This window comes from Lentinula edodes, assembly GCF_021015755.1.
Source record: "Lentinula edodes strain Le(Bin) 0899 ss11 chromosome Unknown C8R40scaffold_46, whole genome shotgun sequence".
In the NCBI taxonomy this organism is placed as follows: domain Eukaryota; kingdom Fungi; phylum Basidiomycota; class Agaricomycetes; order Agaricales; family Omphalotaceae; genus Lentinula; species Lentinula edodes.
In genome coordinates, this window is record NW_025764352.1 from 37293 (window position 1) to 63634 (window position 26342).

Here is a 26342-nt window from a genome sequence, read left to right on the forward strand (position 1 = left end):
TATCAATGGAATTCCCCTCTTCGCTTCCATCTCCTCGCTCTCTATTCCTCATTCGTTCCCATTTGACTTTATGCATCTTGTGGGCAATATTGTTCCTTCGCTTGTTGCTCACTGGACCGGAACATTCAAAGAGATGACCAATGGGAATGAGGACTATATCATTGACTCAGCAGAGTGGGAGGAAATTGGACGAGCTTGTTCATCATTGGGTGATACAGTACCAACTGCCTTCGGTTCACGTGTACCTAACATTGCAACAGAGCGATACCAGTTCAAGACTGAGAACTGGTTTACCTTTCTCATGTTCCTTGGTCCAGCATTGCTCCATGGACACCTTGCTACCCCATATTACCGACATTTCCTGAAGCTTGTCAATATCTTCAATCTCTGCCTCAAATGCCTTATGACAAATAACAAAATCGAGCAACTTGAAAATGCTGTGATTCAATGGGTTGAAGACTATGAATGGTAAGAAGATTTTGATCATATTTGATTTTTCTGATCTCTTTCTCAGACTTTATTATTGCTATGACCTCTGGTGTGTTTCGGCATGTACACTCCCAATTTACTCGATGTTGCACATTCCTGTTAATGTCAGTACAATGGGCCCTCTTTGGTGTTACTGGAATTTTCCAACAGAATGCTTCTGCGGCGCTATTGTGCGGGCGGTCTCCAGTCGGAGATATCCATACACAAGTATGGCCAGTCATTTACGCGATGTTGCGCAACTTAATCAGATCAAGCTAGTTTATGGTCTTACTAGGGAGTTAGATTTGAGTGATTCTCATGAAGCAGAGACTAGTGGGCGACACTTGGCAGACTGTGAGCTCTTCAATATGTTCATAGTATGTCTTGCAGCTGACATACTTAGATCCTGATTTTGTACTACTTGCACCGCAAGACCGTGTGTTTCCACTGGTCCAAAATTTGCGCAACAAGATTGCTGCGCATGTGGTAACTAACTATGCTGACCGACGAATGCAGGTTCGAGATATCATTCGCTTCATTCCCAAACACGTTCATGTCTACGGCAAAGTCAAATTCATCAATGGGGGTGATACGTGTCACAGTTCCTTTGCTTACAAAAACCCTGATACTACCCGATGCGACGCAAGCTACATCAAGGTTTGCAGTCCTGTTGTTACCTTCAAACAATTCTGACCAGCTAATCTGCAGTATTGCCTGGAAGTTGACCGTAATAGGCATCGCCGTAGGGCAGAAGAGATCATGACTCAGGCTGCATTTTATGGACAAGTAAAATTTTATTTTGTTCTAGATCTTCCTCATGAGTTCCCTTGGATGCAGTCTCAGCTTCATGGCGCTCGTCTAGATTCCCAGGAACGAACTCTTGCACTTGCTCTAATTTCCCCGGCAAAGCTTGAAGGCCTGTCCAGGCGAATGCCCGCATACCAGCATTTTTCAAGTGACGAAATCATGGATATCTCAACTATCCTAGGGCTGGTGGGCAGAGTATGGGATGACCCTAAACGGTGGTGGTTAATTGTTGGGCGTCCAGATGTCATGGAACAGGTGGACGGTGCAACATATAATGCTTGACCAGTTTCCCTGATATTCACTTCGAAACTTATGAATATGATAAGATTATTTACAGTGATTTTCATGTCAAGTTACATGAATTAGCAAGGCACACTTGTTGTACTTAGATCATAAGCTTTGCACTGAACTGTGTCACCGACCTGAAATACTAATTCATTGTATATAGCATGAAACTCTGAATTCAGAGACAAGGAACCTGATTTTCAGGTTCTTTGGCTCTCACAGTGAAAGCCTGTATTTGGTTGAGGGTTCAAAAGCAGTTGAGAGCATTTCCCAGCAGTAAAAGCACTAGGATATACTCTCAGCCCATTTTGCAGATATAGCAGATGAATAATTGAAAGTGTTCAGCACCTGCCACTTGCGGCCTTACCCCCAGTCATATAAGTAAATGAAAAGCACATGTCGTATCAGTAAGCATGAATAATAGGTCAGGTGACAATATAAAACAAGATAAGACAAGATATGAAATAAGGGAGATAAAAGATAAGACAAGATAAGGAAAAGATAAGATAAAAAGAAGAGGTTGTAACAGTGGACAGTGGTACTAGCAGTTTTTGCATCACCATTGCCTGCTCCCTCTAGTGAGCTGAACAAGCCCATCTCCGCTGTTGACCCAAGTACGCCTGTCCCCTCCGGTGACCTGAGAAAACCCGCCCCTGCCTTGACCCAAGGAGAAATCCAGGACATTTGCAGTGTCACTATCAAATGCCATAACAAGGCCTACATTGGCATTGGCAACACAATACTGACTGCCAACAAATATGCAGCAAGTCTGGAAGTGACCAACCAACAGTTTTATACCAACACTGGTCTCCACAAAGACAACTTTGACATCCAATATTGCAGCAACTATTGATATATGAGCTCCATGTTTACCTGACTTTTGGTGAGGTAAAATTCACAGATGAAGCAGAGGAAGGAATTCATTGACAAGGTGCTTACTACGAAGCTGCCTTTGAAGAACTTCGATGATATGGAATTTCATCACACATATGATAGGAAAGTTGAAGGCTGGTGGTTATGTCAATCAAAAGGCAGTAGGGACATGGGAGACTATCCACCTGAACAAGAATTTATGAAAGCTTATCTATAGTAGGAAAAGAGAAATATGAATATATGTGTTTTGTGCTTTCCGCAAATGATTATGATGAGTTACACAATAAATGTATGGCAAGGGTCGATATAAAAAGGGTAAAAACTATTGAGAAACCCCAACATTGCAGAAACCCCGAGAATTCCCACAGTCTTTATTGAGCAACCCTTTGCTTTTGGGCTGATCCGGCCAATTACGTAATGCGGCACTGGACGGCACAAGCCGGCCTTGCCTCATTATTGAGTTCTATCAAGTTGTAATAAGTTGGGGAGGATGCTCAAAGCAATTCTAAGCTGCTGTGACTGGAATGACTCAAAATGTTAGATTTAAGCTCAATTGACAATAAACCAACTGTTGTATTGGTATATACCTGTTAGAGTTAAGCTATCGAAGTCAGTATGCTGTCGTGCATGTATATATGACTGAGCTCACCTCAGTTGACAATAAACCAACTGAGGTCCACGAAAACCAGCCTGGTGTGCCATATACTACCTATTGTACAGTATTGGATAATAACACCATTATATGTTGTGTGTCAAGGTAGTACGTGTTGTATGTAAGTGTGATACGTACGACAGTTGTACAGAGTATTCACCAACACAAAAAACTGTGCTCAGTTACATGCATGAAATGCTACTAGTATTTAACAAGCTGATGGAAGGACTGCTAAGGAATGACATGAAGGATAAAAATGTCCAAGGGTTCTCATTCTCCGAGTATAATCAGGCTTTGCTGAGTTTTTGGTACATTGGCCCTACTAAAGCTCATTTATCAATGCAGTGTTAACTTGAGAAACAGAATTTGTGTATTACAGTAGTACATATGCATGATTATACATAAAACTGTTAGTGTAATGTTTAACTCAGTTGATAGCAGAACAACTGTGATTGTGTAGGTACCTGTTAGCATATTTGATTACTATAAAGTTAGGTCTGAATGTACTGCCGAGCTCACCTCAGTTGATAGCAGAACAACTGAGGGAGCTTGTGCATTTCCACAAGGCATGATATAGCTGGTGGTACTGTATAGTTCTATGGTAAGTGCGGCATATACATGCATGTATAGTCTGTGTAATCATAGCTTGCTCCCTCATACGTATGGAGTATGCATCAACAAAAACATTTAAGTATGGTGAACAAGAAGGAATATTGACAATCACCAGTTCGAGGGCAACAAAAAAAAAACATAGTAACTCCAGCGAGATGGCGGCAATCAATCTTCGGCACGTCGCCGGCCGAACCTCTGGAAACCCTCGGAGTGAACTTCGTGAAGGGTTCCCCGAGGAACCCCGGGTTTCTGCAACTACAGGGGTTTCTCAATAGTTTTTGCCTATAAAAAGGCAGTGAGGTCTTAATCATATTGGCAAATATGCAGAAATATACAAAGCAATTTCATCTTACTTATTCCTTCTAGCCGACTTGAACGACTGACCTCGTCATTGGTATAATTTCCAAAGATCACGTTATACTAGTGACGCGCTCTACCAACTGAGCTAAGAAGGAATAGCATTTAGCCACATATGCTGAATCTAATGGTTCTTTGACAGAGGTAGTCACGGGGTCCATACTAAGGAATTTTTTAATCTCTCTCATCTAATCTTTCGCGTTCAGCTTCGCTTCCTTTTCATTCGACGGCACAGGAAGGTCGTGAAACACTGGACAGTGTCAAATATTAAGTAGAATCCGTTTCAACGGTTCTACTATTACTTCTGGAACGACGTCGATAAGTTATCGATATTTTCTGACTTTTAAACGATGGACGACAAACCACATAAAGCGCATCGACCTGCGCAGGCGGGGGGTAAAGCTGAAAAGAAAGAAAAGGGGAAAGGAAAGGAGAAGAAGCACGGATTTAACGAAAAGGTATGCATTTGGACTACTTTGTTTTAAACACTGTACAATCTATTTGTACCCAGGCATTTGCACCCACCTCTGGACACAACGCTAATCGTCTCGGGCGACGCGCCGCTGAGAAAGACCAAACACGGCTCCACGTTCCGCTCGTGAACCGAACCCCAGACGATCTCCCTCCGCCGGTCATCGTAGCCATCGTCGGTCCTCCCGGCGTCGGCAAGTCCACGCTCCTCAGCAGTCTCGTTCGGCGGTACACCAAACGTAGTGTTTCCGAAGGGTTGAAAGGTCCTGTAACAGTTGTGGCGGGGAAAAAAAGACGGATAACATTCATAGAGTGTAATAACTCGCTGTGTAGCATGATTGATGTTGGAAAAGTGGCGGATCTGGTGTTGTTAATGATAGATGGAAGTTTTGGATTCGAGATGGCAAGTCTTCCTCCCTTTTTGTCATTAATTGTTAACACTCCACCAGGAAACATTTGAATTTCTGACAATCCTACAAACACACGGCTTCCCAAAAGTAATCGGAATCCTCACCCACCTTGACCTAATCCGTTCCCCCTCTACCCTCCGTCTGACCAAAAAATCCCTCAAGAAGCGTTTCTGGACCGAGATCCACCCAGGGGCGAAGCTTTTCTATCTCTCGGGTGTGCTTAACGGTCGATACCCTGATACAGAAATCCTGAATCTATCCAGGTTCATCGGGGTAATGAAATTCAGACCCCTGGTGTTCCGGAATACACATCCGTATATCTACGTCGACAGACTCCAGGACCTAACACCTCCTGAATTAATCCGAACCTCCCACTCCAAATGCGATAGACGTATATCCGTCTACGGCTACGTCCGAGGCACCAACTGGCGTGGTCAAGGCCAAAAGGTGCATATACCCGGTGTTGGTGATCTGCTGGTAGAGAGTATTGAAAAAATGGTCGACCCCGTACCGATTATAGAAAAAGGCGGAGACGAAGAAAAGCGGAGGAGGATGAGCGAGAAGAGGAAGTTAGTTGTGCATGCCCCCATGAGTGATCTCGGTGGAGTCAGTTTCGATAAGGACGCGGTGTATGTTAATGTGAAAGGGAGCTTCACGAGGAGGGAAGGCGAGGAGGTCGAGGAAGGTGAAGGAGAAAAGATGGTTATGGATTTGCAGGAAGCGGGAATGACACTGGATGATGCGGTGAAGCAAACGAAGATTCGGTTGTTTGGGAGTTCAGAGAAGCCGTTGGCTGTTGGAGGCAACGACGACGACGACGACGAGCCTTCTTCTGCTGACGAGGTCGAGGACGACTTTGCTTCTGTTGACGACGAGGGAGAAAGTTCAGGCTCCGAGGCCGAACTCGACACACTCAACAAAGTCCAATCCGACCCTCGAAATACTGGTCGTTCACAGCCTCGTCGTCCTGCCCGGTCTCTACCTCAGGCTGAATCTACTGGCAAGGGTCTGGATTTCGACTCTGACTCGGGTGATAGTGATGAAAATGAAGATGAAGATGCCGAGGAAGGCTTTATCGTCAACGACGACGACGACGACGAAAATTATATAGAGGAGGAGGACGACGACGAAGTCGAAGGTGAAGATGGCGAAGACCTTGATATGGTTGACGAGGATTCCGACGACGACAGGGACACTGTGCACCCCAAAACCAAACATCTCGACTCCCAGGCTCTGTCTCTACGTCGTCCAACGCGTAGAGACTGGACGAAAGATATTTATTCAACTAATCTTTCTCCCGAAGAGATCGTTTTGCAGCATTCTTCTTCCTCGTCTTCGTCTTCGTCACTTACAGCGCACGCGCAGAAGAGCAATGTTGACGTCGACATGGATAACGAGGACGACGGGTTTTTCTTCAAGAAACCTTCGAACGACACAGCAAATACTCTACTAGATTCGTCGACTACCCTCTCTGACCTCGCGGACAAGTCTAAACCCGAGTTTTCCTCTGCTGAGTTAAACAAATGGGAGGACGAAGATATGTTGGAGAGTATTAGGAGGTTGTTTATTACAGCTGTTACTGAGACCACTGGCGAAGATGGAGGAGGAGACGGAGCAGAAGATGACGACGACGACGAATCTGGAGGGGATTTTGTCGATTTTGAAGCTACAGGCGGTGACCCTTCCCTAACTTCCGCCTCCGCTCCATCCACTGCTAAAAAAATCCCCGACCCACCACCAATATCTTCTTCTTCCCGCTCCGCCCTTGCTACCAAGAAGGCACTCCTCAAAGCCCGTTTCGACGAAGAATACGACGACCCTTCCAATTCAAACCCCTCATCCACGTTCTACGACCAGAAAAAAGCCGAACTCACCACACAACAATCTCTCAACGCTACCGCCTTTGCTTCCATTCAAGACCCGGAACTGCGTGCACAGCTTGAAGGGTACGTCCCAGGGACTTATGTTAGGGTGGTATTGGACGGTGTACCTGGAGAGATGGTTAATTTCTTCGATCCAGAATATCCGTTAATTTTGGGTGGGTTGGGTGCTGGGGAAGGGTTTTTCCCTATATCCACCTCCACTACATCCTCCTCTCAAACTGCTCCCACCCCATCCTCAGACCTTACCCTCCTCCGTCTCCGCCTCAAACGCCACCGCTTCCATCCTCGTCCCCTAAAATCCAACGACCCTCTTATCCTCAGCATCGGCTGGCGGCGTTTCCAAACACTCCCCATCTATTCCCTCGACGACCATTCTATCCGAATGCGTATGATTAAGTACACGCCGGACCACATGCACTGTTTCGCTACATTCTGGGGGCCGGGTATGGTTCCCGGTCTCGGTGTATGTGCGTTCAATAGCGTTTATGATGGTCCTACATCTTCAGGTGGAGGAGGAAACGGGTTCAGGGTATCAGCTACTGGGACTTTACTGTCTCTATCCCCCGGCACCTCTTCGCCTATTGTGAAAAAACTCAAACTCACCGGGACACCGTATAAGGTGTTCAAGAACACTGCATTTATCAAGGGGATGTTTGGTAGTGCATTGGAGGTGGCGAGGTTTGAGGGTGCGGGGGTGAGAACGGTTAGTGGCGTGAGGGGGGTAGTAAAGAAGGCTGTGGCTGGGGGGAATATGGGAGGGAAAGGCGGAGATGGAGCGTTTAGGGCTGCGTTTGAGGATAAGGTGTTGATGAGTGGTAAGCTGTCTTTTTTTTGGTTCACTTGTTTCAAGATCGTGTCATATCATTAATCAAATTCTGACTGATTTGGTCTTATTTTACAGACATAGTTTTCCTCCGGGCATGGTACACAGTCCAGCCACGAAAATTCTACGCTCCCGTCACCTCGCTCCTCCTTCCTTCTCCCACCATCTCTCCCACCATCTCCCAAGCCTCATCCGACGAGTCGCCCCCACAAACCAAATCCACCTGGCTCGGCATGCGTCTAACCGGAACGCTCCGCCGCACACTCAACATCCCCACTCCCCTCCAGCGCAACTCAACATACACCCATAAATCCATTATTGAACAAGAACGTACACAAAAGAAAGGAAAGTTTGCTCCGCTGGTGGTGCCGAAGAACCTCATCCGCGAGTTACCGTATAAAAGCAAACCAAAGCTCATAGGAAAGCAAAGCAGCCGAACATACCTCCAAAAACGGGCGGTGGTCCTCGAGCCTGAAGAAAAACGTGCCGTGGCTCTCTTACAACAGATCCGTGCACTTAGAAAAGATCAGGTGAAGAGGAGGAGGGAGAAAAAGGCTGGGAAAAGGGAGGAGAAGGAGAAAAGAGAAGGAGGGAAAGAAAAGGCTGGGGAGGAGAAGGAGAAGGAGAGGAAGAAGAGTGTTATGAGAAGTGTGGGGATGAAAGCAAAAAGAGAGGCAGAAGCTATGGGTGGCGGGAGGCAAGGAAAGAGAAGAAAGGTTGGATAGAGTACGACGGCGAATAATTATCTCAGTAGAATTGCAAACATCACTTCAAACTTCTATTTCCAGTGATACTTTGAGTTTTTTCCTCTATCAAAGGCCATACACACATGAATATATATACCTAACAAATCAGAGGAAAACATGATCCCTAACAAACAGGTTGACCTGCACAAAGAGTGAGTTTATGACAGTATCACATGAGACGCAACAGCCATTGCAGATCAATCAATCTGCCATAAAGGCATTCCCAGCGTATTCGCAAACGTTTCAGACGATCCTTCGTCTCTTAACGCACGTGATTTTTGCAGACAATCGTCGATTTCGTCTCGAAACCTTCTTGCAGCGAATTCAAAGATTTATGTAAGTGAGTTGGACTATTGCAAGCAAGGTAATAGACATCTCAACGTATATACAAATCACCAAAATGATTCAGGACACCTCATCATTTGCACTCATTAAGAAACTTTACTTCTTCAACGTCCTCTGCTTTTCCGGCTCCATTGTCAACTTTCTATCAACAAACATTCCTTTCCGTTCTCTGACACTGTCCATGTAAACTTTCGCTTGGTTCACCCTGTCGGCCGTCGTACCCAAATCCTCCAGTTCCTCAATGGTGGATGGGACCCAGAACGGGGAAAGTGGAAGGAGGTCGTAGCTGGAAGACGACAGAAGAAAAGTAGAGCAAAGATTAAGCATAGGAAGGAGGCACAATATATCCCATAAGACTCACCCGCTGAACACCAACATTGCCCCAGCAGCACCACTCGTCCTCTTCCTCAGTTCATCCGCGAAGCCAAAAGATTCCACGACGGGCAGTCGAGCAGATATAGTAAAAAACGATGTCCCTTCATTCATTTCTTCAGCGACGACCCGGCCTTTGCGCTTTGAGAGGACACCGTAGACGCGACCAAGGACATCGGCTTCAATCCAAGGGTTAGCAGAAAATCAAGAACGACGGTGCAAGAAGGGTTGAAGGAACAGATACAATGATGTGAGGGAGGTGAGGGGAGACCATTCAACCAAGAATAAGAAAAATAATGACACAACGAAAACTTACTACTGCACTGTATATCACAACTATACATCGCCAACATCAATCTAGGACTCCACTCGAGTAGTGCACTGCGACATGCATCGCGAACAGCAGATATTAGAGACCCAGTTGTTTGCGTGATGCGATTTTGTTCTGTAGATAATGATCGTTAGCCCTGTCAATATGCGCATTGGAAGATGAATGGCACGATAGGATGGAAAATTGACAGATAAGACAGACAGCAGATACGGTACAGCGGAAGGACGATAGAGGGGGCAATAGAAAAAAAAGAGAACCAACGAAAGACACCCACCAATTTCAACAGCCAATTTCTCCCGATTCACCTCGACTTTTTCTAGAAAATACGCCAAACCCTCAACAGGCTCTGCACATAGAGGTCCTTGTCTCGTAGCAAGCTGGAAGCCAGTGAGGATATACGGGAGAGGATCGAAATCTGCTGCGGGACTTGAAATTTGAGCATCGTCTGACGGCCCATTCTGCGTATTGTACGCATCGCGTGCATCGACAAACACACATCCCGTATCGTATGCATCCGTGCCTCCATCGTTCAACTCAGATTGCGGGTCATCTAAGTTGGTCCTCGAAGTGTCCGATGGAGAGTCACTCATATCCACCTTCGATTCGGAGTCTCCCGTTCCTTCATCGCCTCTATCGCCTCTATCACCCCTCTCTCCACCCAAAGGTCCAAACGCACACACCCTCTCTGCCAAATTCCTCCACAACTTCTCTTCATCCGCATCTCGATGCTTCCTTTCCTTCCTCAAAGCCTCCTTCCGACAGACCTGTTCAAATTCATCCCAGAAAGCGCGTTCTTCTTGACTTTCGCGTGATTGTCGACTTCCATCCTGGGGTTGTCGAGGTCCCTCCCTCCTTGGACGAGATAGACGAGTTAATACCCCTCTTCGTCTCTTCGCTGCCAAAAATTCTCGTATACTCGATGGGAGCGGAACACAACGGATCGTGAATTGGATTATACCGTTAGGTGAGGTTGAAGATGAAATAGTACCTGTGAACTACGTAAGGAGAGTAATTGGGATGGAAATGAAGGCAGACATACCGGTAGGTCCACCAGTCGAACCACCTCCGAACTGCACTTGAAATTGTTTCTGTTGCTGGTGTTGCGCAATCTGTTGTTGTTGTTGTTGTTGCTGCTGTTGAGTAGACGATTGCCCGGCTTGTTGAATCTCTAGATTAAAGATGAGAAGAAAATCCTGAAAAGCATACTATGATAGTATCGCTGACCACTTTCCCTGATCGCCGTCTCCCTAAACGGTACAATCGGCTTCGACGCATGGATCTCCACTTTTGCGAACCTCTCCCTCAAATCCTTCAAACACCTCTCCAGATGCAATTCGCCCGCTCCACCGATTACCCACTCTCCCCCGTCCATCTGGAATGTCTCCACACATGGATCAGCTTGTTCTAAGATTCTCAAACCACGTAGGAGGGCAGGAAGGTCTCCAGGGAGAGCAGGAAGGAGGGATAAACGCACTATGGGAGGAACGGTGTGGGTTATTCGACCGAGGTTGAGGAGCCACGAGTGATGAGGGCGGGGACCTTGTGTAGAGGGGGGTCGAACAATGGTTCCACCTCTCCAAACAACACTTTCTATCTCTTCCTTCGTATTCCCGGTTTTCTCTTCCAGATCTTGGTTTGACTTGGTCGACGACGAAAATTCGTACTTGAATCGTGCAGCGAAAATCTGGCCAGCGCTCACACTCGACACTGGAAGCAATTCCCGGCCCATCATCAGATAGAGGGCGGCGATGGTGATTCGGGTGGGATGAGTAGGCTGTGAAGAGGAGTGCATTTTAGAGGCTTGTGCGACGAGTGATTGCGAAGAAGTTGATGGGAGGCCGAGAACGTATTGTACGTTAGAGGGATGTACGACCGCAGTAGAAATATCGTTAAGCGACGCTGCAGTATTCTCCATTGCAGGATTGAACTTGGGCAAGAGGACGAGGACTTGTTCGCCTGCACTCAAGGTGCCTGAGTATATTCTCGCAAAGCCGAGAAGGATATCCTCATCCAGATCCTTTTGATGGTCTTCCTGGTCTTTTTCTTGTAACTCATCGTCGTTCCCGTCGTTGCCGTCTCCAGCGTCAGTCACTTTCACCTCCTCATTCAATTTTTCAGCTGCGACCCGCTTTCTGTCGCGCGCCGCTTTCGCCTGAGCGCTCCTAGCATTCTCCCTCTCTTCTGGTAAATCACCTCTACGGACTGCGAACATCTTGGAAACGTATGCGCATACGGGAACAGCGGGTGAGGGCGAAGCCTTGTAGAGGTGTTCATAAGGGATAGGAGATGAAGACGTGGTGCCATCTGTAGAGTTAGGTGAAGACTCATTGTCCAGACCCAGCATTCTACCCATCCTGTGACTCTGAGCCATCTGCGGTGGTGGGACAATATCGATTACAGTCTGAACGATGGAAGTAGAGAGCGGAAGCCACTGAGCGAATATCAGTGATAACAGATGTTTGGGGTAGTTGTTGGTAGCGGATGTATCTGTGGTCGAGCTCGAGGCCGAAGTCAAGTTCGATAATGAGCGAAGTTCCCGTGCGGGAAGTGTAAGCGACAGGGTGGAAATGATTTTCAACACCTTGTCTGGATTTCTTGGATGAAGGCGATTAGTACATAGTGAATAAAAAGCGAAGAATGCTTACGGATTCCCTATAACTGCATCATATACCTGCCACAAATTTTCCAACACAATCTGTACAAAGAGGGTCTTCATGCCTGGTCGTTTCCCTTTCGCGCCGACCACCCGCTTACTCTTTGTATCAAAATACCACTCTCCCCACATAACTTTCTTCAAGCTCTCTTCCTTTTCCTTCGACGCTTCAGGAGAGAGTTTACCTGACTTGATCTGCTCAGCAAACAATTTCCTCGCAAATATTCGGGCAAAGTGCGAAGGTCGAAAACCCCAGCTGTCGATGGCAGAGGCGAATATGACGTTGCCTTGAGCAGGATCAAAATAAATCCCAGAGTCGTCTTCTTCGTCGTCTTTTGTAGTGACACCTCCGGAAGCATCCACGCCAGTATCCGTATCGTTATCTGCTTTCTTCATTCTCTCTCCACCCCAAAGTCCACCCATAACCACATTAACATCTTCCACAACTCTTGCCAGTCTTTCGTACGCTTCCTCGGGTGTTAATTTCAATTCCATGATCATCCTATCGATCTTATTAAGCACCAATATCGGTGTAAGTTGGTCCTGATACGCCTGCCGTAGAAGCGAAGTGGTTTGTGTCTGTACACCTTCGACGACATCGACAAGTATAAGCGCACCATCGCATAATCGTGAGGCAGTAGAGACTTCAGATTGAAAATCAACATGGCCAGGTGTGTCAATCATGTTGAGGACGTACATGTCACCGTCTTTGACTCGATATTTTAATCCAACTGCAGAAGCTTCCATCGTGATTCCTCGTTCTTGTTCGTCCTCTCTAGAGTCCATGTAACGAATTTTACCCGCCATTCGTGCAGATATTATATTATTGGACGCGAGAAGAGAATCCATAAGTGTGGTCTTTCCATGATCAACGTGTCCAAGAGTGGTTAAATTACGGATGAAGAGTGGATTTTGTTGTGAGTTCTGAGACGATGCTTGATTTTCCATTTGACGAACAGAAAGAAGAACTTTTGTCTCCTGCGGTTGTATTGAACTTGAAGAACAGGATGAAGGGTAAGTTATAAGCGCTAGACAAGCGCCATGATTGATCTGCCGCAATTCGACTCAACAGGAAAGCCAAATCCTTTTATTACGGTCGAAGGATGCTTAGCTCGACTTTTTATTGTAATTCCGACAGCTCCGTCTCTCTTTAGGCTCAATCTACGGCTTGAACATCGAACACCCGTTTCTTTGTGTCAACAGGCGTCAACTAAGTGACTCAATTCTCAGTTCTTGAACCCATATGGCTCCGAGTCGGTACACGCAGCTGTTCTAGGCTCCCTGCGCTCTGACCATGCTTCAAGCAACAATGCCGATCAAATCACACAGGCTCGGGCAAAATTTGTTTCAACTTGCAAGGGTCGGGGCTGGTCAGCCTTCGGGAGCGCTACGGAAATTTGGAAATCTTTGGAAATGCTATCCCTCTCTCTATATATATTTTCTGATAAATCCGACGTTCGTGGAAATGGTGAAAGACTCATATATTTATGTAAGTAGGCTCAAATACTTCAAATCCCTTGTTCCGTCGCTCAAGGTCTCTCTCTCAGCGGCTGGTTCGGTACGTAGAATGTTTCGGCTCTGTTTCTGACTCCCAACTTGACCGAACTTTTCTGGATTCAGCTCAAAATAGGTTTTCCCTCAACTTGCAGGTCACGTTCGACGAAAGAAAGATTTTAGGTATGTCTGCAAGTTGTTGACCTTGGTGATATCCTCATCAATTTGTTTTCGACTTACCGAAATATACATAGTTCTCAGGCCTTTCAATCACCCAATACGTTATCCATGTTACTCCAATCATCACGTCTATTCACGCTCCTCTGTGCGTGGGTTAGCTTCCTCGCAGTCATCCAAGCTTTGCCCTTGGATTTGGTTACTCGAAATGCAAGTACGATCATAGAATCCCAGAAGCGGAGTATGCAATTCACCAGTTATCTCCCCGTTGACGCTCTCTCAGCATAAGATATAGGCTCCGAACTCAAAGTGCCTGTTCAAATGTGGATAGGCCACCCCCGATACTCCATTCGAACACTGGGTCCTCAACATCGATAAATCCAACAACTTCCATACCAAAAAAGTTTCCCGAAATCCCAAACATCCACTGAAGCCTTCCTTGTACAGTAAGGACTACTCCAGTGTCAATGATCCGGACTGGCAATACATTGACCTCGATTGCGAAGCGACTTTCAACAGTGACTCCAAGATGGAGGATGTGTTCAAGGATCTGGTAAATATCCCGTGGACGAGCGCGCCAATTGACTCAGGAGGGAACTGTCTGGACTATGTGAAAGCTGCTTTGGAGCTATTGGCGGAGGGGAATTTCATTTCCGCCGTTCCGAGTAAATTCACGGACAGATACAACAAGTACTATGTCGATGTAACGAAGACAGTGTGGAAGGTGGAAGTGACTTTGCCTCAGTCCTAGACAGTATATTCCAGATACGCGATGAACATTGGGGTGTAGTTGTTGGGTATACGTTACTCGACGCCGTACAAGAGACGGGACTCTCAAAACTTTTTCCCATTTCCAAGACCTTTTCCGAACTTGAACAGACTCCCCTCGGAAAAGCGTGTCTAACGACAAAACCCATAAAGAGCGAGTCATCGATAAAATTACCTCTTTGGAGCTAAAGGTTCGTCGTAATGAGGAGGGCGGAACTTGTATGGATTTCACGTCGCTTGTGATACAACATCTGTATTCGTATCGTTGTATTGATGCCGCATTGGTGAAAAAAACCAAAAGATACACGAGGCCAGGTACTGGATAATGGATTGGAAAGTAGCTAACAAGGTACACAACATGCAAAGATGTATCGTAATGTAATGGTGTTCTCCTTAGTGGCTTGATCTTGTTTTAATGCGTACCACCACTTCCTCGATCATGCCAACTCTTTAACAAGATTGTCTCCCGGAATCTTGAAATCTCCTCCGACAAAAAGGTGTACATGGTCCTGATAGAGAGAATTCGTTAGGTCACCTAGAGATTCTCAAATATGTTCTCGAAGTTTTTCCTGGCAAGTTGCATTACGTCCGTGCCCAAAATCATCTTCTGTACCTCTGCATCCACCGCTTTATCCGGACTGGGTCCACCTTTGTCTTTCAGGGCTGCAAACTGTTTATCTCTATCCTCCCGTGCGGCTCCTTCACCTAGATGTAATGTTCTTCCCGATGCCGCTGCGAGCTCCACTAACGTCTCTGCACGCTTCTTCCGCACATGTTTATAAACCTTCAACGCTTTATTAATTGAATCTGGACTACGATCCGGTAACTTGGACAATACGACGGCAAGGACACCTGCATCTTCGATGGCTTGAGCGGCGCCCTGGTCTATAAGCAAAAGCCCGTGTTAGTCAAAAGCTCTTAAGGATTTCTAATCTTCGTGCGAACTTACTCAAATGGGGTAATGTAGGATGGCAGGCGTCCCCAACAAGCGCAACGCACCCGCGTACCCATGTCGGCAGCGGGTTATGAATGCGGAGCTTCCACTCACAGATTTCGCCTTCCGGGACAAGGTTCAACATGCGCAGCACGAGCGGACAGAAATCCTTGAAGTTATCCAGCATATCAGCTTTCGACCCACGGGTGGTGTATGTCGCGGAAGGTGCTGCGGCAAAGTGAACATCAGGCTGGGCAGTGGAGATATTGTAGATACTTTTGTTGCTGATGGGGTAAGCGATAATGTGTCGACGCTCTCCGATCCAACGGGTTACTTGGTCAGAGTCCAGAAGCTGGAGCATCTCTGGGTCCGAAGCCATCTGCTCACGCGTGAGCATGATACGGTATGCGGATTGACCTGAGTCGATGACTTCCGCGTCGATATTCAGTTCCCTGAGGATCTGTGGTCGGACGACGGATTTAATACCATCAGCAGCAAGAACGACATCGACAGAAACGTCGTATGATTCGCCCTCTCGAGGAACGACGGTAAAGATTGGCTTGGGTAGCCATGATTTGACTCCACCACAGGACAATTTGAAGTGGAACGTGATGGCTGTCTCTTTCTTGCAAGCGTCAAACATTGCGTTTGCCAACGAAGATCTGTGTCCGACCATGTGAGGTACCCCGTACTCTTTCCGAATATAAGAGAAATCGACATGAGCGAGCTCGGTGTTATCGTTGTGCCCTGCAAGGTTAAAATCAGGATGAATATTATTGCGTTCAGAATACCTATGTAAACGTACGGCGAATACTAGCATCCTTGATATCTGTAGCCTCCTTTGCTATGACCTCCCAACAGCCTAAACGTTCCAGTATTCTCGCCATGTTTGGGGCGAGTTGGATGCCTGCGCCTACGAACCCAAGGTTAGATGCTGTCTCGTACACATCGATACGAGTTATTCCATGTTTAGCCAAGGCCAGTGCGCATGCCAGTCCACCCATACCAGCACCTATGATCGCGACGTGGAGATCTCCCTCCTTTCCAGTCATCTTGCCAGATAGTGTAGATCCCAGAGATACTACTACTAGTACGCAGAGCAGGGGGCGAAGAAATTACGTCTAATTCGACAAAATCAGAAATAGAAACATTTTTTAAAGAAGTGGATGAATTACTTGGTCTACAATCGTCATATCTGCTGACCTGGGCCCCCCGGGGTTTGTAGATGTTGAGACACGGACCCGGTATCATGAGATGAAAAGAGTTCGTAGAGACCGATTGAACGGACAGTCAAGAGTTTCTTGTGAGAATGTGTCAGATAAGCGATAACCAGCGTAGAAAGATGAAGACCCGTGTATGGCCGAGAAAGAAAAGGTCGAACTCACCCAGAGCCGCCAGCCGCCAGCGATGAATACTTAGTAGAACAAGGACTGCGCAGCGCGTTTGAGCGCGGTTTCGCGAAGGGCCCGGGAATACTTAGCTGGGTGGACAGTTCAGGCAGTAAGCATGGTGCACTCATGGACACTGCTTGCATTGTCAAGTTTCCTGAAAATACGCTTCAGTCATGACCGAGATCGTCGAGTGAGGACCGGGTGACCTTGCACGTGCACTCGTGTGGCGCTGTGGGCGCTTATTCCTGATGCTCTCGATCTTTCTCGGCCTTTTCAGACAACCTTTAATACGTCCATATTCCTCGAATTTTTTCCTGCATCGCGCATTCTCAATGGACGTAATAATTTCCGAACCTACACCCTCTAAAATCCAAGTCCTTCCCCACAATCAATACCAAACTTCTGACTCACTCACTCCATCGACGGTCTCTTCATCTCCTTTAGATCAGTTCCATATCTGGTTCAAGCAGGTAGTTGAGGACGGTATAGTCCATGAGCCCGAGGCCATATCTCTGTCTACCGCCACGACATCCGGAATTCCATCAGCCCGGATGGTGTTATTCAAGCAACTAGATGAACGTGGATTCATATTTTACACCAACTACACGTCGCGGAAGTCACAGGAGTTGGAATCGAATCCGAATGCGGCGATGGTGTTTTACTGGCGCGAGGTTCATAAATCCGTGAGGGTCATCGGGAAGGTAGAGAAAGTCAGTCGAGAGGAGAGCGAGAGATATTTTCGGACTAGACCCAAAGGCAGTCAATTAGGTGCTTGGGCTAGTCGGCAGAGTCAGGTTGTTAAAGAGGGAGAGGTCATGGAGAGGTTGAAGAAGCTTGAGAAACGATTTGCACCTGATGCTGCATCCGGAGAGGAAGGATCGAATATTCCGATGCCAGAATTTTGGGGTGGGTGGAGGATAATTCCTACGTCAGTCCATACCATTTCGCATATTAAGTCATGGTGAACTCAAAACTTTCTTTCCGTCACAGCGAAGTAGAGTTCTGGTGTGGAAAACCATCTCGACTACACGATCGAGTTTGTTATCGCCTCGAAGAAGGATCCACCGCAGAAACGCCAAAGTGGAAAATCGAATGCTTGGCACCATGACGACAAGGGAAGTTAGGGAACGGAATAAATTCATTATCACAGCTCAAAATAAATAGAGTTACAGGCGTTCAAACATAGAGCTTCCCAGCGCTTACCGCTAAGTCGCCGAAATAAAATTGAATGTTTCCAACCTCCACGCATTACTATCCGCGAGGCTTGTAACCTGCTTGTAACTATGCAGTTCAACGTTGCTACAAATATTGTCTTATGTCTTCAATGCTTTTGTCGCCCTCAGTGATCGTTGCAATCAGAAATCGACTCGAAAACCTCTACGAGCATCGGTAATTCCTCGCCACAAAGAGAGTACTGATTCTCGGAGCTTCCACTGTGTAGAAACGGGCCTTTCTCTCTTACTCCTTCAAAGTTTTTCCATCTTTGATTCCTCCTTATTGATGTCCACCGCCTCCTCTACAGACGATACAGACACCAATCTGGAACATGTGGAGTGTTCCTTCATCGAAGAATATACTTTTGCGGATGAGACCGGTATTGATCATACCCAATTCCGCGGAACGCCAAACGAGGACCGTCTTGCGATATCAGAAGATTGGAAGATATTCGACAGTTATTCGATGGTAAGTTATCAGTTGTCAGTTCAAAATACGGTGCTTCAAGGATAGATTCATAGGTCACGGAGGCTTAACGACAGCAGAGTACCTCACGAAACTTCAAATCCCAGAAAATCCACGGAGCCCTCCTTTTCGAATCCCCAGAGCCAGGAATATTTTCGGTTTTACTTGTTGACTTTACGGTAAACAATGTCTCAGAGTTCCCAAGACGCCAGGTTCAATGGTTCGACAAGGAGTTGGGACATGCTGTTACAGCGATATGTCCACTCCCAGAAACATCAACGGGCGTCGATTCGGTCCGTTCCCATACGACGCTTTGTCTTTTTGCGGGTTAATCGCTACCTTCTGTCCGAGTTTGCGTACCAAGACTTGTGCCCACTGCGAATCTGAATGGAACTAGGTATTCTTAGATCCCAAATCATCGATTTCTTCGACAAGTCTAACTACCGTTTTTTGAATCTGCCTCGAATGACTCCACCGAAGGTTGTCCCAAACAGGCATTTGCAGTTGCCCTCTTCACTGGCCCTCTGGATGATTTTCTGTCCTTTCTTCACCGTTGTCCTCTGGTGGTAGCATCGGAATTCCCCAGTGCTATGAAAGCTTTGATGCTACTGTCCCCAGACGCGCTTCAGGTGTAAGCTTTTCTGTCGCCAATTATTCACTAGGTGCCTTGCCATTCACTGTATACATATATCTATACAGTAACCTACAGTTACAAAACCTCCGGTCAGAGAAGACATGAACCTCTACATTTTGAACAAAGCGTACCGACGACACAAACATTGGGCCGTGCTCAATTCGAAGGCTCCGTGTTTAACATATCTTAGGACCGTTTGTGCGTAAGGAAATGCGAGAACGAAATTTTTGCTACTGAGTCATAGAATGATGATAAAACTCGTAAAAGTAAAGCTTAAAGAAAAGAGTCCTACTTGTTGGGAAGAGTATGGCCTTGCCTGTAGCGGAGGTGGGAGGAAAATGTATGGATCCTGTGAAGATGGTGTTGAACGATGTCGTGGTGAAACGTTATTGGTGATGACTAGTGAGAGCTGTCACAGTCTGGTCACAGTCTGACCGCGTATTCAAATTCAAAGTAGAGGTGGAATCAGGTGGAATCCGGCCAATAGGTAAGTAGTCCCTGTAAATATAGCTATACCGTACCAACTCAGATATGAGCACTGATCTTGTTGTTCGGCTCTTATCAGGCCCTTATGCAGCGAGATTCTTAAATTTCGAATAAGACTGAATCCTGAAAATATAATCAGTCGTCTTACAGCCATGCATTCTGATGCATGTTCCCAGCCAAATCTACGTGCCGTGCACAAGCAAGAAGGAGGGTACCTGGATACTATTAGAGGTGAGAATTTTAGCGCTTTTACTGAAAAGTTTGAACAGCATCAACCGACAATCAGGCTTACAGCGTTGATGAAAAGAACACCTTGCTTGCAATGGTCATTGATATTGAACATCCATAAGGGACCATAACCTCGACCGTGGAAAAATATCCTTTTAAAGTTGTCTCTGTCCGTTCCGACGGCGGAGCAAGGTCACATTTATGCCTTATAGGTCAAAAGGGATCCGGATGCAGCCCTTTGATTCAAGGGTGACATCGACTCCAACCCAGCTCCAACCCCGTCCCACGACAACCTAGAACAGCCTCCTTCAAGGTGCGAAACTCCACCCGGCCAGGTGGCCTGAAGCTGGTTGAACACGGGCCGTACATCTCAATCTTAGGGGCAAAGCGAGTAATGCTCCCCATAAGCACAGTAAGCTACGCGCATATATGAATGCGTACCTGCCTGATACGCATAAAAATTGAAACTGCAAGCGACAGATATTGAATCGGAAAAGCACAATCCAGATGTCTTCCCTGGTTCTCGTCTCCTGTCAACTTGAGGATCTATCCGTTGGAGACCGCCAAACCTCACCAAACTATTCTAGGCTATCGTAGAATGTGGCAAAAATTAGCCTTAAAAACCACCAGTCAATCCCGATAAACAAATCCAGTCGACCTCGTTTCCCCTTCACTCTTCAAGTTACACACCAAGCGCTGGTTCGGTGAGTGTATTCCCATAGCACCCCTCTTTTCTCCCTTTGCTGACATGTTACAATAGCTTTCTCCTGATTTTGGTAGTGTTTTTGCTGGTCAATCACTACCTTCTTGCTTCATCTCCACGACTCGTACGTCTTCTGCGTATCCTGGCATATCAAGTCTCAACTCACGCTTTATGAAAAATTCCACTCATAGATATTTTCGTTTTTGTCAACTTTCATCCACTTCCTCGACGCCGTCTCCTGAACTCGTCTGACACGTGTCAAAATGTTTTACCGAACCGGAACCTCCCAGTTGCTCTCCCTGCTTTCTCTTTGGACCGCTTTTCTCGCTGTATTTTCGTCGCCCTTGCCCTCTGGCAGTAGTGTTGGAGTTTCCCAGTACTATGGACGCTCCGATCCAGCGATCGCCAGATTGGCTTCAAAAAGTAAGTTTTCCCCATTTTAACGTTTGTTCAAATTAATCCTTTTCGCTTCCCTAGTTGCCAAACGTTCAGTTAAAGTGGACATTACCCTCTTTATCCTGTACGAAGCTTACCCAGAGTACGAACATTGGGCTGTGCAAGTCGGGGACGCATATCTCCAAGCCTCTTTGCCATGGGAAGAGTGGCAGCACGTCAATATACATCAGGATCATTTGCGCATCTCGAGAGGAAATGAGAAAGCGCAGTTCTCACCACCTCCCAGAAAGATTAAGCTCGGCAAAGCAAAGTTCGAAGATGAAGAAAAAAAGGATGAAGTTATCGCGGACATCCTCAAGTGGCAAATGCCCGTTCCCGTAGGTCAAAAAGGAGGCAATTGTATGGATTTCGTCTGGTCGGTTCTGCAGTTTTTCGTAGAGAACGGCTACTCTAATAACGGGGTGATGACTAAATTTATGGAAGAGTATGACGCCAGATATCACACTGTAGTGGAAAACGTTATTGCACATAAGTCGAAGTAATATTCTGTCACAATACCAATTGGTCATTAACATTCCTCACTGAAAAGCTCTATAGTGGCAGGTAATCAAACGCAAGTAGCATCCAATTTTCATAGATTAGGGAAAGTTGTGATCGATATAAACATCCACAGAATCACCAAGATGTAGCTTTGAACAATGACTTGGCCAAAGTTCAACAGCAACCGTCAACCGCTGCATGACCCGGAAGCAACATAGTACTTGTGATAGTTACCGCGATACTCAGTAGGAGAATAAATAATGTTTCAGAGTCCAGACCCCAGTGTGCAAACGTAGTGTGAAACTGTCGAATCATACTTGCTGAAAGGAGAGAAAATGGACAAGTAAACATGGTGTGGTGATTGAGGGATCTACGCATGATCATCGATATCGACCATTCGAGGAGGGATGGAATCTTGGAGGAATCACGGACTGCGGTCCGAACTGGTCCAAAGCCTAATCTTCTCCTCATCGATCCTGGCAGAAAGGCCAAAAGTCCTACGCATGAGCAAGTGTGGTGCTCATACGTGGTATAGTGGCGGACAGGACCGAGGTTGTTCGTAATTAGACAACGAGAGATAACGTTTGTTAGGAGACCGTTTTTGTAAGCGCAAAAGCCTTTGGAAAGGATAAAGCGCAGATATGAGGACTACTTGGATTACATTGCAGCGACCAATGTATTAGTATCTATCTGCATCTTCGCCGCGCCTTCTTGACCCACATTAATGTGTAATACATTGATCTTATGTTTTGGAATGGAATAGTTACACTACAGCGCATAAATTACATGGGTGGGTTTTATCTCCTTGTTCGCTCACCAGGTGCTACCCCAAGCCGCTCGTATCCTGCTTGGTACCTCTCTTTGTAGATTGTTTCGTAGCTTTCCAGAACCGAGTCGACGATAATTCCACGGTCCTTGAATTTCTGCAGCACTATCCTGATATAATCCACACAGGTTCCTTTCTGATTAAAAGGGGGCATCTTCACGTTAATCATCTCATTGATGACATTCTCTTTATGTTCCCTACTCACGAATGATGCCTTACCAATTGGCATTGTTTTGAGGGTACCTTTCGTGGTGTTCTGGACTCGGAGCGTGGAGGTTTTCTCAGGAATAAGAATGGTGTCACTTGTCATGAGCTGGATTTTGGAGACGCAAGCATGAACGGCTGTATTATCGATGGCCAAGAATGCATGCTCTTTCGGATCATCCTGATATATTAAGATGACTCGAAGATCTGCTTGGACTATTGATGACAGGATATGCTCAGCGCGTATCGGGGCAGGGGCAGTTCCTGCACTGCCACGAGCTGGCAGAGGTGATGCAAAAACTGCCAGTGCAACCACAGGCAACCACCCAAAGGCAGAGTGAAGCGAAGAAGGATTGGGTAGTGATTCGGGGCAACATCGAGGCGAGAAACGTTTAACAAAGGGTCCGGCAAGGTCTGGGAGACAAGTCAAAATGAATCGTCACGGTGGTAAAGTCGATGGAATCGAAAGATAGAAATAAAAGGGTGTGTCTAGTGTATGCAGAATTAGTATACGAGTACAACACAGAAAGGGTTTCGAAATTCAAAGACATACCAAGAACTGTCAAAGATAGGAAATCCGTAGGAGTTGGCCAGCAAATCCTAGTGGTCTGATAGAAGAAGAAGAAAGCTTTTGTAACAATAGGTAAGCCAGTTGATGAAGAAAGAACATAGAACATGAAGGATACGTACCGAACCAGCGCGAGGGAGTGGGGGTACGAAAGGTATCTGTATAGTGAATCGAAGAAAAGCTGATGCTTTTTGAGGGTTTTCGCTAGCGGTAGCTAACTACTTGGAACCCTGCATGACTTGATGTGGGATCCGATGCTATCCGATGAGCGATGAAAAATTTGAATGATGGTTGGTGTTGGGCTGCACCGCTTGATGTACTTAGACCAGGAAAAACAGAAAACAACGGAAAATCACCTTTGTAAAACCCGCAAGTTATCGTTCAGTCACTTACCTGGGACTGACAGTAAAACAATAAGTAGAATCATCTTTCTAGTCGGCGTAATGTAACTGAGTTAGATCATGATGCATGGTCATTGAAGGTTCGCTGGAAATTGAGAGGACGAGGCTTCTTACGACGCTTTCAGATATAACTAAGCGCCCGTATCCTTCCTTCTGTTGAACTGGCCGACGGCGGTTGCACCGCGCAAATTTCGCAAGTGTAGAGGGTGTCCTGAAAAAACGTCGAGAAAGACAAAGGTTGGTAGTGAGTACATACATTAGCCTGCTGGATCAATTAATTTTCTGTGTACTTCTCCGTAGTACAAAAAGAATCACTTCCAAAATTTCCTCTAGACTATTGCGAAACTGAAACCCTCTTCATCCGCGCCTGTTTTCTCTCCTCATATATATCCTTGTACTTTTCCAACACCGAATCAGCGTCCCCTACAATCCTGCCATCCTTCTTCATCTTCTTCAACACAATCATAATAAAATCCCAACAATTCCCATTCTCTGCAATCGGCGGCAACTTAATCTTCAGCAATTCCTCAATCACCTTCCCTTCTTCAAATTTACTACCGAATTTCGCTTCGCCGATGGTTTCCATTCCGAGACGATACGCTTCCATTGCGGCTTTTGTTGACATGTCTTCTTTTTCTGGAATTATTTGGGTGTGGTCGGTGTTGGTCGGATATACGGCGTGAAGGAGTGTGTCGCCGACGGCGATGAATGCGTGTTCTTTGGGGGTATCTTTGTTGGCAATAGCGATTTGGATGTGTATTGGTGGTTGGGGAGGTCCAAAGAATACCGGAGCGGCGTTGTCAATGTTGCCAGCGTTATTATCACCTGTAGGCAATGGTAATGGAAGGACTGTTAGGAAAATTGTCCAGAGATAGAGCAGAGTGAAGAGGCTCGAGGTGGAGATCCGGGAAAGAAGCATATCAAGAGATCGAAAATGGAGAAGATTGAGAGGTCGAAATAGCACGAAGAAGTTGGGGGGAAAAGTTTTGGATTGAAGACTACGTGATTGAGGGTACTAGGCTGAGCGCTTGTGCATAGGTGAGTTTATGTACTAAATTAAAACATGAATACATGCTTACTGTAACGGGCCAGGATTTTCAATATTCAGGACCGATTTGTTGATTTGTGGTAATCGACCAGCGATTCCACCAAGAATAAGAGAAGAAAAAGCTGTCGCGACATTACACATCGAATCAGCGAGTTATATTCATGCAATGGAGTGATATACATACCGTACTAGCAGGGGCCTGACCAAGATTAGGTCCAGTTCGGGTGTCAAGTTCGAGAGGTACTTGAGTGTACCCATGATATCCTCCTGGTATTTATTCAACACGTCTTCCTCTTTTAGGCTGTGCGCGCCGCGAGTCCGCTTCGCAAACTCTGTATAGTCTCGAGATTCTAATCAATCTCGACCGGGATCGAAGATACACACGAAAAAGAGAAGATGTGTTTGATATACCGCCTCAACCCTCCCCTGGAGCTGCTATGCCCTTCCTTCCCTCCGGCCTGTGTTTGTTGAGGATCGGAGGTGCGCCATTATGCGACAAGGCTCAAAAGGGCTCAAAGGCGAAGTTCAATGGAATAAGCGTATGAGGTGAAACTTGAAGCCGACGGTTAGGCTAAGTTTTTCCGCAGGGTAGGCTGACAGCGACCAAAACGTTGATAGCAATCCTGAAATCTCCTATTCGCTCCGTCCACCTCTTTCTCTACAACGTTCCAACGTTCGTGACCAGAAGCACGTACTTAGTCATCTCGGTCCAAGTACGTCCTTCTAATACATCGATCCAACAACGACAATGAAGTTCCCACATAGTTCCTGGTGGTGTATGTAGTGGTGGTGTAGTAGCAGTGGGGAATTGCTGGTCAATATTCACGTTCCACCTTCTCACCAACCACCATATTGATTGTATGCAATACGGCACACGACTGATACCGTAACTTTACCATTGTTCATTCACGGAAATTGACCACTCACTACTGAAAATGAGTTTCTTCCTCAGGCTTGACTCGACCACAAGATCAGAGTCTGAATTTAACGATTACCCGGAGGAATTGGTGATTAAGTAAACAAAAGACGAGGTGGTGATTCGGGTGGGCAACATTGGTATTCAAATCATTCGATGAGCCCAGCCGGGGATCTGTGGGACGCAATTGAGAAAAGAAAAATGTGTCACATCGAGAGGAATTGAAGACGAGGGAAAATAGTAATGTAAGATAATTAGTTATGTAAGATATGTAGATGAGTTCAACGATGGAGTGGGAAAACGTACCAAGAATCGGAGTTGAAGAAAAAAACTTATAGGAGTTGGCCAGCAAATCTTGGTGGCCAGATAGAAGAAGATGATGAGAGCTTTCACAACACCAGATCAGCCCAATCAATGGAAGGGAAACATAGGGAGATGCCTAAGAACCAGCACGGGGGTAGTATGAAAGGGGGGATAGTGGTGTACATATATAACTTTAAGACTGATAAGCGCAACAAGAAGTCTAGGGTGAGTCCGGAGTGATTGCGCTTACCTTTTGCTATGTATCACAGTGTATCACACGCCGAGGAGAACAGTGCTACGGTGTAGCACTAATTAATTATTCTTTTTGCTATTGGAACTGATGGACAACGGTCGTTTGTCCACGCAGATTTTCCACGTAGATTGACAAAGAAGTTATCCTAAATATTGTGTGAGCAGCTACCTAATGTACCGTCGTCTCTTCTCCAGGATCTTCAGGAAACGTCAGGGCGAATTTTTGTTAAATTCATATCCTATCCTATCGTATCCTACCTAATCGCGATATATTGAAATCAGTAAATGAAAAAGAAGATCAGTAA

General features: G+C 46.1%; 9 protein-coding genes and 1 non-coding gene across 10 annotated transcripts; 6 read left to right on the forward strand and 4 right to left on the reverse strand.

Moving 5' to 3' along the window:
• Positions 1-572: 572 nt before the first annotated feature.
• On the forward strand, positions 573-878 carry C8R40DRAFT_1057364 (uncharacterized protein; the record flags this gene model as incomplete). The annotated part of the gene is made up of 1 exon (XM_046225148.1): positions 573-878. The coding sequence occupies one exon, from the start codon at positions 573-575 to the stop codon at positions 876-878; it is 306 nt and encodes a 101-aa protein (XP_046081353.1).
• Positions 879-4053: 3175 nt separating this feature from the next.
• On the reverse strand, positions 4054-4152 carry C8R40DRAFT_t238. Its single transcript has one exon. It is a non-coding gene; the product is annotated as a tRNA-Thr (tRNA).
• Positions 4153-4226: 74 nt separating this feature from the next.
• On the forward strand, positions 4227-8482 carry C8R40DRAFT_1274565 (uncharacterized protein). The gene is made up of 4 exons (XM_046234105.1): positions 4227-4512; positions 4566-4928; positions 4975-7633; positions 7720-8482. The coding sequence occupies exons 1-4, from the start codon at positions 4405-4407 to the stop codon at positions 8364-8366; spliced, it is 3777 nt and encodes a 1258-aa protein (XP_046081354.1). The 5' UTR covers positions 4227-4404; the 3' UTR covers positions 8367-8482.
• A 239-nt stretch (positions 8483-8721) lies between these two features.
• C8R40DRAFT_1126666 (uncharacterized protein) lies at positions 8722-13183 on the reverse strand. Its single transcript, XM_046229035.1, has 7 exons — positions 12081-13183; positions 10660-12029; positions 10475-10603; positions 9710-10423; positions 9421-9549; positions 9094-9283; positions 8722-9018 (listed from the first exon to the last, which is right to left on the reverse strand). The coding sequence occupies exons 1-7, from the start codon at positions 13034-13036 to the stop codon at positions 8829-8831; spliced, it is 3678 nt and encodes a 1225-aa protein (XP_046081355.1). The 5' UTR covers positions 13037-13183; the 3' UTR covers positions 8722-8828.
• A 687-nt stretch (positions 13184-13870) lies between these two features.
• On the forward strand, positions 13871-14510 carry C8R40DRAFT_1175739 (uncharacterized protein; the record flags this gene model as incomplete). Its single annotated transcript, XM_046232379.1, has 2 exons — positions 13871-14026; positions 14091-14510. 2 exons carry the CDS (start codon positions 13871-13873, stop codon positions 14508-14510), a joined length of 576 nt encoding a protein of 191 aa, XP_046081356.1.
• A 552-nt stretch (positions 14511-15062) lies between these two features.
• Positions 15063-16465, reverse strand: C8R40DRAFT_1057308 (uncharacterized protein; the record flags this gene model as incomplete). The annotated part of the gene is made up of 3 exons (XM_046225140.1): positions 15063-15412; positions 15477-16208; positions 16267-16465. The coding sequence occupies 3 exons, from the start codon at positions 16463-16465 to the stop codon at positions 15063-15065; spliced, it is 1281 nt and encodes a 426-aa protein (XP_046081357.1).
• Positions 16466-17184: 719 nt separating this feature from the next.
• On the forward strand, positions 17185-17960 carry C8R40DRAFT_1175741 (uncharacterized protein; the record flags this gene model as incomplete). The annotated part of the gene is made up of 2 exons (XM_046232380.1): positions 17185-17780; positions 17843-17960. 2 exons carry the CDS (start codon positions 17185-17187, stop codon positions 17958-17960), a joined length of 714 nt encoding a protein of 237 aa, XP_046081358.1.
• A 392-nt stretch (positions 17961-18352) lies between these two features.
• C8R40DRAFT_1073339 (uncharacterized protein) lies at positions 18353-20001 on the forward strand (the record flags this gene model as incomplete). Its single annotated transcript, XM_046226550.1, has 8 exons — positions 18353-18535; positions 18640-18825; positions 19027-19163; positions 19232-19255; positions 19439-19544; positions 19596-19653; positions 19803-19883; positions 19922-20001. The coding sequence occupies 8 exons, from the start codon at positions 18353-18355 to the stop codon at positions 19999-20001; spliced, it is 855 nt and encodes a 284-aa protein (XP_046081359.1).
• Positions 20002-20846: 845 nt separating this feature from the next.
• C8R40DRAFT_1175743 (uncharacterized protein) lies at positions 20847-21521 on the forward strand (the record flags this gene model as incomplete). The annotated part of the gene is made up of 2 exons (XM_046232381.1): positions 20847-21006; positions 21061-21521. The coding sequence occupies 2 exons, from the start codon at positions 20847-20849 to the stop codon at positions 21519-21521; spliced, it is 621 nt and encodes a 206-aa protein (XP_046081360.1).
• Positions 21522-22316: 795 nt separating this feature from the next.
• Positions 22317-23647, reverse strand: C8R40DRAFT_1240492 (uncharacterized protein; the record flags this gene model as incomplete). Its single annotated transcript, XM_046233522.1, has 2 exons — positions 23511-23647; positions 22317-22963 (listed from the first exon to the last, which is right to left on the reverse strand). The coding sequence occupies exons 1-2, from the start codon at positions 23542-23544 to the stop codon at positions 22317-22319; spliced, it is 681 nt and encodes a 226-aa protein (XP_046081361.1). The 5' UTR covers positions 23545-23647.
• Between the last annotated feature and the right edge of the window lie 2695 nt (positions 23648-26342).

What these genes read in the sequence shown, in the direction of transcription:
- C8R40DRAFT_1274565 (XM_046234105.1), top strand. Translation starts at nt 4,405, where the DNA reads ATGGACGACAAACCACATAAAGCGCATCGACCTGCGCAGGCGGGGGGT. An exon ending in GAAGTTTTGGATTCGAGATG is followed by an intron (nt 4,929 to 4,974) that starts GCAAGTCTTCCT and finishes ACACTCCACCAG; the next exon opens with GAAACATTTGAATTTCTGAC. An exon ending in GGATAAGGTGTTGATGAGTG is followed by an intron (nt 7,634 to 7,719) that starts GTAAGCTGTCTT and finishes CTTATTTTACAG; the next exon opens with ACATAGTTTTCCTCCGGGCA.
- C8R40DRAFT_1126666 (XM_046229035.1), bottom strand. Translation starts at nt 13,036, where the DNA reads ATGGAAAATCAAGCATCGTCTCAGAACTCACAACAAAATCCACTCTTC. An exon ending in GACGGCGATCAGGGAAAGTG is followed by an intron (nt 10,604 to 10,659) that starts GTCAGCGATACT and finishes TCTTTAATCTAG; the next exon opens with AGATTCAACAAGCCGGGCAA. An exon ending in TTCGACTGGTGGACCTACCG is followed by an intron (nt 10,424 to 10,474) that starts GTATGTCTGCCT and finishes CGTAGTTCACAG; the next exon opens with GTACTATTTCATCTTCAACC.